The 12,994-nt window shown below is 34.6% G+C and overlaps 1 protein-coding gene across 3 annotated transcripts in view; it reads left to right on the forward strand.

Moving 5' to 3' along the window:
* LOC150087019 (uncharacterized) overlaps positions 1-12,994 on the forward strand; it is a 390,202-nt gene that overhangs the window by 74,773 nt on the left and 302,435 nt on the right. For all 3 annotated transcript variants that reach the window (XM_090371746.1, XM_090371748.1, XM_090371747.1), the window contains exon 2: positions 6,638-6,804. In XM_090371746.1, the coding sequence (XP_090227872.1) occupies positions 6,666-6,804 (139 nt within the window). In that variant the 5' untranslated portion in view covers positions 6,638-6,665. The remainder of the gene's footprint in view (positions 1-6,637; positions 6,805-12,994) is intronic.

Consider the following 12,994-nt stretch of genomic DNA (forward strand, 5'->3'; position numbering starts at 1 on the left):
TGGAAGGAGAAATTCTTGAAGTTTAACATAAGAAACACACCTGGGGTGGATATTAAAGTTATATTAAAGGAAGTAAACAAGCCTTAGCCATAATTATGAGAGCTTCCTTGGACTCAGAGGAGGTATCCATGGACTGAAGATGTGCAAATGTGACTCCAATTCACAAAGGAGGAACAAAAGGCAACACAAGTAATTACAGACTGGTTAGTTTAGTTTAACTTCTGTTCCATGTAAACTAATGGAAGCACTGGTTAAAGAAGCACCACAAGCTCATCTAGACAAGACTTCATTTATAGCTCGGATACAGCATGAGTTTGTTAAGGGGAAATCTTGTCTGACCGCTTTGATTGGATACTGTGGTGTGGTCACAAAGGAACTGGAGCAGGGAATAATTTTGATATCATATATTCGGATCTTAGAAAGGCTTTTGATACTGTTGCACGTGGAAGACTACTGCACAAATTGGAGCAGTGTGACATTGGAGTCAAATTGCTGCTATGGATAAAGGGATGGTTGAGTGGGAGAAGACAGAGATTGGTAATCAATGGACACTGCTCTTTGTGGACTAATGTTATTAATGGAGCTCCTCCCCAGGGTTCAGCATTGGGTCCATTATTGATGATCGTATATTAGGCTTAATGTCCAAGTTTGCAGATTATACGAGGTCAGTAGTTACTAATGTTACTAATGACAGTATGCCGTTGCAACAGGATCTCGGAAAGTTGAGCAGATGGGCTGAGAGGTGGCAACTGAAGTTTATGATTGACAAATGTAAAGTACTACATATGGGAAGCAGTAACCCCAGAGTAACGTATCAACTGTGTGATACTACCCTTGACGGTAGTAGAGAATGAAAAGTACCTGAAGGTAATTGTGCAGGGAGATATGAAGTTTTCTGAGCAGTGCAGATGGTCTGCAAGCGTAGCTCATGGTGTCTTGTCAATGATATACAGGAATATTTCTAGTAGGGATAAGTAGGTGATTATCCCCTTGTTAGGCCACACTTTGAGTACTGTATATAGGTATAAAGACAATGGTTAGGCCACACTTTTTGTGTACTGTATACAGGTCTTCAGGCCTCATTTTAAGAATGATGTAGAGCTGCTGGAACAAGTACATAGAAGGGCAACAAGATTAGTGAATGGAACAAAGGGTTGCCCTTACAAAGAAAGGCTTAAGTTTTGCAAATTACAGTGTCTGGAGACTAGGCACCTGCGAGGTGATCTGATTGAGATGTATAAAGCCTTGAATGGTTTGAGCATGCTCAATGCTAATGGGATTCTTCCTCTTGCTCAGAATAATCGCCAGAGAGTTCATAAATTCAAATTGAGGAAAGACAGTTGTAGGATAGATAAGTGGAAGTTTACCTTTAGCCAGCAGGTGGCTGATTGCTGGAACAAATTTCCATCTGTCGTAGAAGTTGATAGCTTCAACAGATTCAAGGCAGAACTAGACAAACATTTCGAGTGAGTGGGTGGGTGAAATGAGGTGTGTGTGTTTTTTTTTTTTTTTTTTTTTGACTGATGCAATATAAGCTTGCTTTCTTGCATAATGTACCAATGCTAATGAGATCAGCTGAAGGCTGAATTTTTTTTTTTTTCTCTCCCCAGTCGTGAGGTCTCAATGTAAATGAAAACCCATAGGATGAGGGGAGAGCAATCCCTTGGATGGAGAGATCTGCAGGCATACAGTGTGTTTATAGTTTGTTATAGTATAATCATTCCTCCTGACACCCACATAGTGGGGTGGTTATTTAGTACACAATGAACTGAATTCTCATTTCCTCAGGAGAATTGTTTTTTGGTGATATTGAGGACCCATTTAATTACTGTGATTTTGACACTTTCATCTGACTAGAAATGACATCATCTGAGTGCTTCTTTCATGAGTGCTTCAAACTGAATCTCTTGTATCATTTTCAATGCAGAATGATTGGTGATAAGGTATAAAGATCATTATTTTGTTGCAATGGCATAGAAGAATACTACTCCACAGACTCCTTGCATTGCAGGGATAGCTGAATAGTTCAATGAATATAGAAGATAAATTATGTAAATGTACTGAAATTTGAGGGTTTCACTTTAGGATCAACTGAAACATAAGAATATACTGTATATATTTCTTAGTAAGAAGTACCATATTTGTTGGCTTATAAGATGCACTTTTTTTCCTTATAAATACCTTAAAATGTCACCCTGCGTCTTAGAAGCTGAAAGTGGCAATACAGTACATGCATAAAACTGAGAATTAACATATAGTAGTTAATGGATAGTTAACTACCATACATTAGTACACTTTTCAGTAATTACCAGGCTGTTGTTGGAGTAACAAGTGAATTCCAGTTTTACATTTAAGCCCTAATCAATGGCAGGTGCCACTGATCAGAGAGCTTAAAGAGATTGATGAAAATGATGATCAAGTCTGTATAGGAGTAATACTCTTATACCTTTCTTTATTGGCTTTTGGATTTTATTTTTTTTAAATTTCCATTGCATTAATAATAAATTTGTTTCAAAAATTTTATTATTATTTTTTTCTTAAATTTAGTGCTCCAAAAGTAGGGTGCATCTTCCATGCTGCAGTGTCTTTCTTATAAACTGAAAAACACAGTATATACTCTATATTCTTATTTCTGAATGATATTGAATCCTCCTGATTATTTTTTCATTTTTAGGTGTGGTGGGCTTTGACCTTGTGCTATAAGGGCTGCCAGCAGACTGTCATCAACAAATGCCTAGGTTTTCTGTTGATCCATGCACAGTAACCAGTACTGGACACATTCTAATTTATTTTACCTTTTCCTTACATGTGGTGAGTATGGGCTTGGCACACCCAGGGTCCTCAGCTGGATTGATTCTCTCTCTCTCTCTCTCTCTCTCTCTCTCTCTCTCACACACACAGGGTAATTCAGAAATTTTTTTTTTTTTTTTTTTTTAGCTCTTGCAGTATAAGCTTCAGGCTTCCTTGCACCATATGGTTAATAATAATAACAGTGAATTAAAAATTGTATTTCAAGCTCCTTTGCATGCTGCTCATGATGATGTTCATCATTGGCATATCATTACAAGGCTGGATCATAGGGGCACTGGTGTAACATTTTATATAATGTTGCACCAGCACCCTATATAAATAAAAGTCTACAGATTTATTTTTATTTATATACATTCACTGCAGGATGGAGGCCTCATCAACAAGTCGTGCTGAGGGAAATGAACCATAATCTGCCACGCTGGTCCAGTGATGGTTGGCAGATTGACTGCATTTAGCAGACCCCTGGTCAACTCAAAGTGTGCTATTGCACTCAATATAAAGTAGTGAAAAGATTAAAGTCAGGGAAAATGTGGAAACCATAACAAAGCAGCAGACACTAATTTCACTGAAAACTATTCTCTCTCTCTCTCTCTCTCTCTCTCTCTCTCTCTCTCTCTATATATATATATATATATATATATATATATATATATATATATATATAGAATCTTTCTTTCTTTTTCTATTATTTCCTAACCTACTATTTAAGATCTTGTTACGAAATATAACGAAAAATAAAGAAACCTTTTCTCGTAACCAAACCTAAATCAACAGTATAGTAAAAACACTCATGAACTCCAAAAATCTGCTTTTAATAATGAGAAAAAGCATATTGAAGAACATAAAAATGAACAGAACGAAACTTTTATTAATTTAGTTTTCATCAAAGGGGCTCACATTTGGTGAGTATGGGCTTGGCACACCCCGGGTCCTGAGCTGGATACCATCATTCTTTTTTTCTTGGTGATTCCCTTCCACTTCTCTCTCTCTCTCTCTCTCCTCAGGGTAATTCAGAATTTTTTTTTTTTTTTTTTTTTTTTTTTTTTTTTTTTTAAGGTTAATGCAACCTAAGCCTCAGGCTTTCTTGCACCCAATGACTAATAATAATAAATCATTTTATTTTCCTTACAAATTTCTTCCATCTTTAAAAGATTCATCGCTACCATTACCTGTCTACCGTTCATCACAAAACTATTATGCACCGTTCTTTACTCATAAATACACATTATAATGCCAACCAATGACTACACAGTAGCTTGTCTTCTGTTGTGCCCACAACCAATCATTTCATCATTTGCCACACCTACCTGTCAATCAATATATCCTTCTCGATTTCAGCTTCAGACCGATAACACCTACCGTCTGTTTACAGAGTGAGTAGCGCTAGAGTCTGGTGTCGGGAAAGTAATTTTCTGCGTAAGTTATCCGACGTTTCTCATCGTTCTCATGTTGGCTTTCTTTACCTTAGCCGAAAAATTAATTTTTAGCCACAATGGGTATTATTATTTTTATTATTATATTTCTTCTGTATTATTGTGAAAGTTAGTAATTTAATTTTTTTGCCATTTCTGTTCTTATTATTTTAGATTCCCATGTAAATATTGGTGTATAGTTTTCATTTAAAATATGTAAAGCTTCCTTTGCTGCCTCCTTTACATTTGTTTTTGAAATGTAAAGGAGGCAGCAAAGGAAGTAAGCAAACCCTTAGCCATAATTATGAAAGCTTCCTTGGACTCGGGAAGTCCACATGGATTGGAGGTGTGCAAATGTATCACCAATTCAAAAAGGGATTCAAAGGGTGACACAAGTAACTATAGACCTGTTAGTTCAACTTGTGTTCCGGGGAAAATAACGGAGTCACTGGTTAAAGAAGCATTGCAGGATCATCTAGACAAGACTGCAGTAATAGTTAAGACACAGCATGGGTTTGTTAAAGGGAGGTCTGGTCTGACCAATTTGATTGGATACTATGATGTGGTCACAAAGGAACTGAATGTCAAAAATAATTTTGATATCATATACTTGGATTTCAGGAAAGCTTTTGATACTGTTGCACATGGAAGACTGCTGTACAAATTGGAGAGATGTGGTATTAAGGGTAAGTTGCTATAATGGGTAAAGGGATGGTTGAGTGGGAATCAATGGACACTGCTCTTCATGGACAAATGTTATTAGTGGAGTTCCCCAGGGTTCGATGCTGGGTCCATTGTTGTTTTGTGTATTCATCAAGATATTGATGAAGGTATATCAGGATTAATGTCCAAGTTTGCAGATGATACGAAGGTTGGCAGGGTTGTTAACGATAGTAAAGCAGTATGTTACTCCAACTGGATCTAGACAAGTTGGGCAAATGGGCTGAAAAGTGGCAACTGAAGTTTAACATTAACAAATACAAAGTGCTGCATATGGGTAGCAATAACCCAAGAGAAATGTACCAACTGTGTGGAACTACACTCAGGGAAGAGGAAAGTGAAAAAAATCCGAGGGTAATTGTGCAGTCAAATATGAAGTTTGCTGAGCAGTGCAGACGGGCTGCCAGGGCAGGCCATGGAGTCTTGTCAATGATATATAGGAATTTTGCTAGCAGGGACTCAGAGGTGATTATCCTGTTGTACAAGGCAATGGTCAGTCCACACCTAGAGTATTGTGTACAGGTCTGGAGGCCTCATTTTAGGAAGGATGTAGAGTTGCTAAAAAGTGTACAAAGCAGGGCAACAAGATTGGTGAGGGGAACAAAGCGGTGCTCCTACCAAGAAAGGCTTAAGTGCTGCAAATTCCAGCACCTGGAGAGTAGGCACCTGCGAGGTGATCTGATTGAGTTGTGTAAGGTCTTGAATGGGTTGAGCAAACTGAATGCTGATGGAATTCTTCCTCCTGCTCAGATTAAGAATCTGAGGGGGGGCATAGATTCAAATTGAGGAAAGACAGTTGTAGAATAGATGTGTGGAAATTTACCTTTAGCCAGTGGGTGGTTGATTGGTGGAACGGACTTCTATCTTTTGTCTTGGAAGTTGATAGCCTAAGTAAATTTAAGGCTGAGCTGGACAGGCATTTGGAACAAATGGAGGGGTGAAATGGGAGGGTTTTTTGTTTTTTTTTGGCTGATGCTGCATAAGCTTTCTTTCTTGCCTCATTCGCCTCTACTAATGCTAATGTGATATTTAACAATTCTGGCAATTAAGCTTTCTTTAGTTGCTCCAACATTACTACTCTTTTGGTTTTATATTATTCTTGGTCTTCTTTAGATTTCTAATTTATTTTCAGTCTCTATACACTTCCAGCTCAACTTAACTATTTTGTTGCAGTTTTTGTATAATACTTAATTATGATCTTAGTTATATATATATAAATTCCCTGAATCAGGGCCTTAGTGCAGTTGTACCACCTGCATTATAGTTGTATATGCCACTAATGGGCCATGTTGTAGAGTGCTTGCTTAATTTGAATGTTATCAGTGAACATAGTATGAAAGTGAAACTACAAATTAGGAGTCTTTCCTCCCCACAAAATTCTCAAAAAAATTTTCCCTATGGTATTTAACAAGAAAACCAACCTCCCCTCCACCTCTTCTTCATACATGTTGGTAATGTAACACATACGGTTATGATTGCCAACAAACTGAATGTAAATGACAGATCACAACTTTAGTTTTTATATTTTATTTAATTTATGGAAACTTTTGGGATTTTCAGTTGAATGTTGAATCATTCTTCCAATTAATTATAAAGTAATCAAAATTCAACATTTATAAATTGACAGTGTCTATTGTAATATATGCATTTTTAAAGATAGTTATCCTCTTCTTACCTCTGCCATTTTCCTATAGCCCTGTTTACAACAGAAGATGATAGAGTATGCCCAGTGGCACTTCACAGCAGTCACTTTCTACCACCCCACCATCACCCCTACCTCATTCACGTCTTGCTCGTTCCCACAACCGAAGATTTCACGTCCGCTTTCCAGAGGTAGAACCCGAAGAACATCTGTTGGATTGTAAGACCTTAAATTTTTTTTTTTTTTAATCAGTATCTTTTATCTATATCATAGGCAAGGGTACATCTTATAAAACCTTAAATTTTAAGTAAAATCTCTTTTGATTCACTAGTACCTCTGCTAAAACTGGTCGGTGAACAGTGCAAAATAATAATCTACTGATGTAATAGTACTGTTTGAGGTATGCTAGTAGCACCAGAAAGGACTCTGCATTTTATTTAGAATTTAATTTGAAATTATTTCTGCTTGTCAACATCAAATTGCTTAATATGCCATCTGAAGTGTTGTAACTATACTTTGGGCAAATCATGAACATGGTTATTATTTACCATACAGTAGCAGGGAGATATTCTGCCCATTTTGTGTAAGGCCTTTAATTCAAGCTGAGGCAGAACTTTGTAGGAGATGCTGCAGTTATAAATAATGCAAAACAGGCCAAATTCCTTTAATTGTTTTGGATAATTATGAGAAAATTATTGTGCAGATTAAACACAACAATTAGTAATACTATATTTACTTAAAGCTCCTTGACACAGTCTTACATCTCAGTCTGCATTATAATTAGGTTTGTTGCAAAAATAACAACCTGCAAGTGGTGGTGGATTCACCTGACAGAATCTTTGAAAAGAATAATCCTGCATTGTTATTTACTGATAAAAATCTGAACTTTTTTCTACTTCCCTAAATATGGACAAACTTTTACTGCAATCATCTGTTAAGCAATTTTATTTATTTAAATTTTTTTTTTTATTGTTTTTGCAGAGTAACCAGAGGTAGACTGGGTCAAAAATTCTTACCGGGGAAAACAAACAGAATGTATCGGAGCTGAGAGTGTAATATTGAAAATCACACTGGCCTCGGTTCTCCAGCCCGCTGGGGTTTCCCTGGTAAGTCTTATGGCCAGTCCACCCTGAGAGTAACTAAGTATGAGAATCCATCAGGGGGGGATCTCCTGAACATTATTAGATTGGCGATCATCCAATAAATGGCCCACCACAAAGTTTTGAATTTTGTGTATATAGTTTCAGGTTACTTGTTTACACTTCCGCCTGTTGTTTTTGAATAGCCAAAACAAGAACACAAAACCTGATATTCTCTCAAGATGGATGCTGCTCTGCAGGAAGCATATGTAATTTTTAAGATTTTGTATACTGTGAAACATGAGAAATCTGAAATAAATTTTGAAAAAAGTTTGAAAATAGAAGCGAATAATGGTATCTTATATATATATGAAAGAAAATTTTAATGGATGACTGAATAAAAAAATTAAATAAAATATTAATTTAAATAAAATTTTTAAAAGTACTTGTATATGGAGTAAGCAGAAATATATGTACATCTTTAAAATTTCAAGAGCTTAGCAGTCTTCTAAACTGGAAAAGGGAACAGTTTAGATTCTTGTTTAGATTCAGTGGCACATCCAGATATCATCGTAAGGGGAGCATGGCGACCAGGTCCATGTATCGTCATGGGGGTGGGGGAATGGCAACCAGGCTTTTAAGCTTTGTTTTAGAATGTCTCCTGCATACTTTTCTTTCATTTTAAATTTTTCGTTAAGGAGGTGCATATGTGCCCAACCCTGAATATGCCCCTGTTTATTTATGTGTAACACTTTTTTTTTAAATTTTTACATGAATTTTTTTATTTTATTTAAAATAAAAGATGTAAAAAAAAAAAAAAAAAAAAAAAAAAAACACAATATCAAAATTCATTAAGAATATATATTGGTATTGTAGATTTCAGAAAAAAAAATTCAAATTTTTTTTCAGAAATTTAAAAGAAAAGTTAGTAACCTGTCAGGTGATCAACATTCTTTTAAATATCTTGAAAAGCCTACCACCATTTTTAGTAAAATTGAGGCCCTACTGCCAAGTTATTACTTTCCATAAAAGTTGGTATCCTTTAGTTCAGTAGTGTCCAACCTATGGCCCGCGAATAATTTTTATAAGGCCTGCATGGAAAGTGAATTAAACCAGCATCGATTGCCACTGCATGTACAGGCATGCAAGCATCCAGCTCGACTGTATCAAACATATACATGTGGTTCAGTGCAGTCATATGTATGCTAAATACAGTTATGTATTTTTATATAGCTTGTTCATTGCATTGAATTAATTTGTACTGAATTAAAAAAATCATTCTTAAAAATGTTCCAAAAGGTGAAAATAGATTTGGAGTGCCGCGTTTTTGATTCACGGTGAACTGAAGACTCTTTCTTCATTGATTACCATGAAAAAGCAGTGTGTTTGGTGTGTTAGGAGACTGTGAGTTTTTAAAGAATATAATTTAAAATGACACTGATTCCAATCATAAATCTTATGATCAACATAAAGGAGTGCTGCAAAAAGAAAAGTGTTCAAAGTTACAAAACGAATTAAGAAAACAACAGAATATACTGAAAACGTATCAAGCAAGAAATTTATCTGCTGTACGTGCCAGTTATCAAGTTGCACATTTGATCACTTTTTGAAAGTAAACCGTTCAATGATGGTGAATTTGTTAAGCGTTATTTGTTAAAAGTTGTGGAAGAAATTTGTCTGGAGAAAAGAACAGTGATACAAGACATTAGTTTGTGTCGACAAACAATTATGCGAAGAGTAAAAGATATTGGAAAGGATTTGTTGGAACAACTTTTGGAAAACATAAAACAAATGAAATATTTTACTGTGGCACTGGGTGACAATACTGATGTGAATGACACAGCCCAACTCATCTTCATACGTGGAATTAATGATAATTTTGTACCAGTTAAAGATTCAGCTGATCTACAGAGTCTGTGTGGAACAACTGCAGGTGAAAATCTTTTTGAAAATTTTTGCCAATCTATCAAAAAGTTAGGATTAAATATTAAAAACCTGGTAGGAGTCGTAACTGGTGGTGCAAAAAATATGAATGGTAAAAACATTTGGCTCATGGGTAGAATAACAAAGAAAATGATAAATATCGGAGCTGAAACTCCGATTGGAATTCGCTGCATTGTGTATCAAGAAGCTCTTTATGGGAAAGTATAGGATCTCCTACATGTTATGAATGTGGTTATTTAAACTGTAAATTTTACAAGATTGCATGGCCTTAATGTGGCTGTTGAAACATCACCGAATGTTTCAACACAGAAAAAAGGGAAACCAATAAAACAACTATCAAATATGAAGTGGCTGTTTGATCTTGTAATTCATACATACATTTCTAGTAATTTAATCTTAATTTAAAACTACAAGGGAAAGGAAAATTGGACTGATTTGTTTGGCGACATCCAGTCATTTCAGGATGAGTTGTTATTATTTAAATCCTAGTTGAGCGAGACAATTTAGTTCACTTTGAATGTTGTGCTGAGCTAAAGGAGAAACACATTTCCAAAGAATCATTGCCTTTCGTTATTACAATTACTTTTTGACAAGTTTGAAAGTTGATTTTCTGATATAAAATCCCATGAAAAAAACAAAGGTGTTTTTTTTTTTTTTTTTTTGAGAACCCATTTACTTCTATGGCTGAAAACTACAATCCCAGATTGCAACTTGAAATTATTGATCTTCAAGCCAAAATATGATTCAAAAATAAGTATATTGACTGCAAAAATAAACTATTTGAATTCTACAAGGCTTTGCCATCTGAAGATTTTCTGCTAATAAAAAGAAATGCCATGAAAATGAAAGAAAATGCCATGAAATCCAAACATATGTTTGGAAGCAGATTTTTTTTTTTTTTTTCACTCATAAAATCAAATAAATATTTAAAAAGAAACAGAATAACAGATGAGTGTTTTTTTTTTTTTTATGGAAACCCCAAACACGAGAGGTATTAGAACCTATAGTACCGTGCATGGGTTTGAGGTTGAGAAGACGAAACTGTAATTTTCAGGAAATACATATGAAGGAAGGTTGTTCCAGAAAACGGCAGTTGAATAAATAAACGAGGAAGATGAAAAGTTGGTTATGTGAGTTTAAAGTTGGACAGTAAATGGTTGTTGGTTGGTGGCGGCACGTGTTTCTACTGTTTTGAAAAAGAGAGCGGGAATTATGAAAATGTCCATAAATTGGTAACATAGGCCAGAATATCACCTGTGGATCAACACTGACAGAATCCATACTGGCGATCGTTGATCAGACAAAAGGATTCTAGATAGTTTTAAGAGTTGATGGTTAAGTGATTTCTCCATTACTTTAGAAAGAGTAGAAGTAATTGGATGGGAGGGATTTGTCACCCTTTTTAGGAACTGGCTAGATATGAGAAAAATTTCCAAGCAGAAGGAAAAACACCTTTGGAATAAGAAGGTGAATAAAGGTGGCATAGAACAGGAGTAAGTTCAGGAGTGCAGGTTTTGAGAACAAGTGGAGAAATACCATCAGCACCTGGAGCTCCATCGAGAAATACAATCAGGACATAATGTTCATTATGTATTGAGATTGGCATCACAAATTTGCAACCAAATTTTGAACAATTATTTAAAAATATCCAGCCTCAAACATCTCATTAAATGTTAAGTTTTGTCCAGTAAATGTTATTGTGTATTGTACTTAATAAAATTTTCAAATATTTCAATTTTAGGTTTATCATTATATTTATTTATTCACCTTAATATTGAAAAGCAGTGATCCTGTTCAGGTTGCTAAATTTTCTAAAATTAGCATTTAAAAGCAAAAGCAAAGTATTTTTTTTTTAACAAAAGTGAAGTATTTCAAACAGAAACAAAATTAAAGTATTTAAAAAAACAAAGTAAGTCATAATTTTAATAAAAAATGTAAAAAATAAATCGCTGACATAGATTTGTTGCACATAAAAGTGCTGGGAATTTGCATTTATTTTTAATATATAGCTTGAAAAGAAAAAAGGTAACATGAAAATAGAATTTCCTTTTTATGAGTAACAAGATATAGAAAATGTGACATAATTTTTCCTCGAATCACTCTGTGCGGCCCACGAAACAAATCTAACTTTGAATATGGTCCCCGTATGGGAAAAGGTTGGACACCACTGCTTTAGTTGAATGTTCTTAGTTTAAAGTATATTCTGCTAAAATACGAGTTTCTTTCTACAAAGCATTTGTGCATATTAGTTGTGATAGTTACCAGATACTTGAGATTAAAAAAGGATGACATCAGAGGCAAAAAAATGCTGCACAAATACTGAGCATCACACAAATTTTATAAACTTTTTTTTTGTTCTTCACTTAGCATATACCATAGCATTTTATGATTAATGTAAAGAGACTTAACATGGAGTAACACATTAGCCAACTGTAATTTTTTTCTTGTTACAAATACTCCATTCTTAGCCATCTCCTATTAATTATAAATTGGAGTTCAATATATCCTGACTTTCAGAATCTTGAGTATTTACGAATGAATTTTTATGTATTTCTGCAGCAAGAACTAAGGGAAGAGAAAAAATATTAATGATATAATACAAAGAATGAAAAGAGAAATTTAGTTTATATCAATTTTATTAAATAGGTTAATAAAATGCAATTATTTTTGAAATTCTGGTTACTAGATTTTATTCTATTTTATTATTTTTAAATAGAAATAGTGCAGAAGATATAAAGTACTAGCACGCTACGCTAGATATTTTCTTGAGCTCATTTTGTTCACCATTGTATTCTGATATGCTTATATTGTAAACACCTTCATGTTTACAATATAAACCACTATCTACATCAGTAGATGACAAGGGATGGCTTGAGTGCTATTAACTTGATGATTGTGTGCTTAAAACAAAATGAAACTTAGTCAAGTGTGGAGGCAACTCTGAGTATCCATGCTCACTATCCCATTAGAAATAGGCAGGGGTGTGATGGAGGGTGATTGCACAAGCACCTTGTTAAATTTTTGGGCATTACCCGAGTCCATTTCTAAAAAAAAATTAGTTTGATAAAATTTAATGTAGTTTAACTAGGGATGACCTTTAGCTGAAATTCTTCTTGAGCGAGTCCCTTGTTAACAAATTGGCAGTACACTCCTGAAAATTGGGTCTCATTGGTTGAATTTATATTTTTATAACCTTTCTTTCTTTCTTTCTAGTTATTAATATAAATTAAATTTCTGTTTAAATTCTTTGTAAATTTCTATATAGGCCATACCTTGTATAGAAATTTAGTATTCTAGTTCTTCCTTGAATTTGTTCAAATTATTTACTTCCATAACACCAGATGGAAGTTTGTTCCAACAATCAACTACTTGCTGGCTGAAGGCAA

The sequence above is a fragment of the Mastigoproctus giganteus genome, chromosome 4 (genome assembly GCF_048544385.1).
Source record: "Mastigoproctus giganteus isolate SK-2022 chromosome 4, ASM4854438v1, whole genome shotgun sequence".
In the NCBI taxonomy this organism is placed as follows: Eukaryota; Metazoa; Arthropoda; class Arachnida; order Uropygi; family Thelyphonidae; genus Mastigoproctus; species Mastigoproctus giganteus.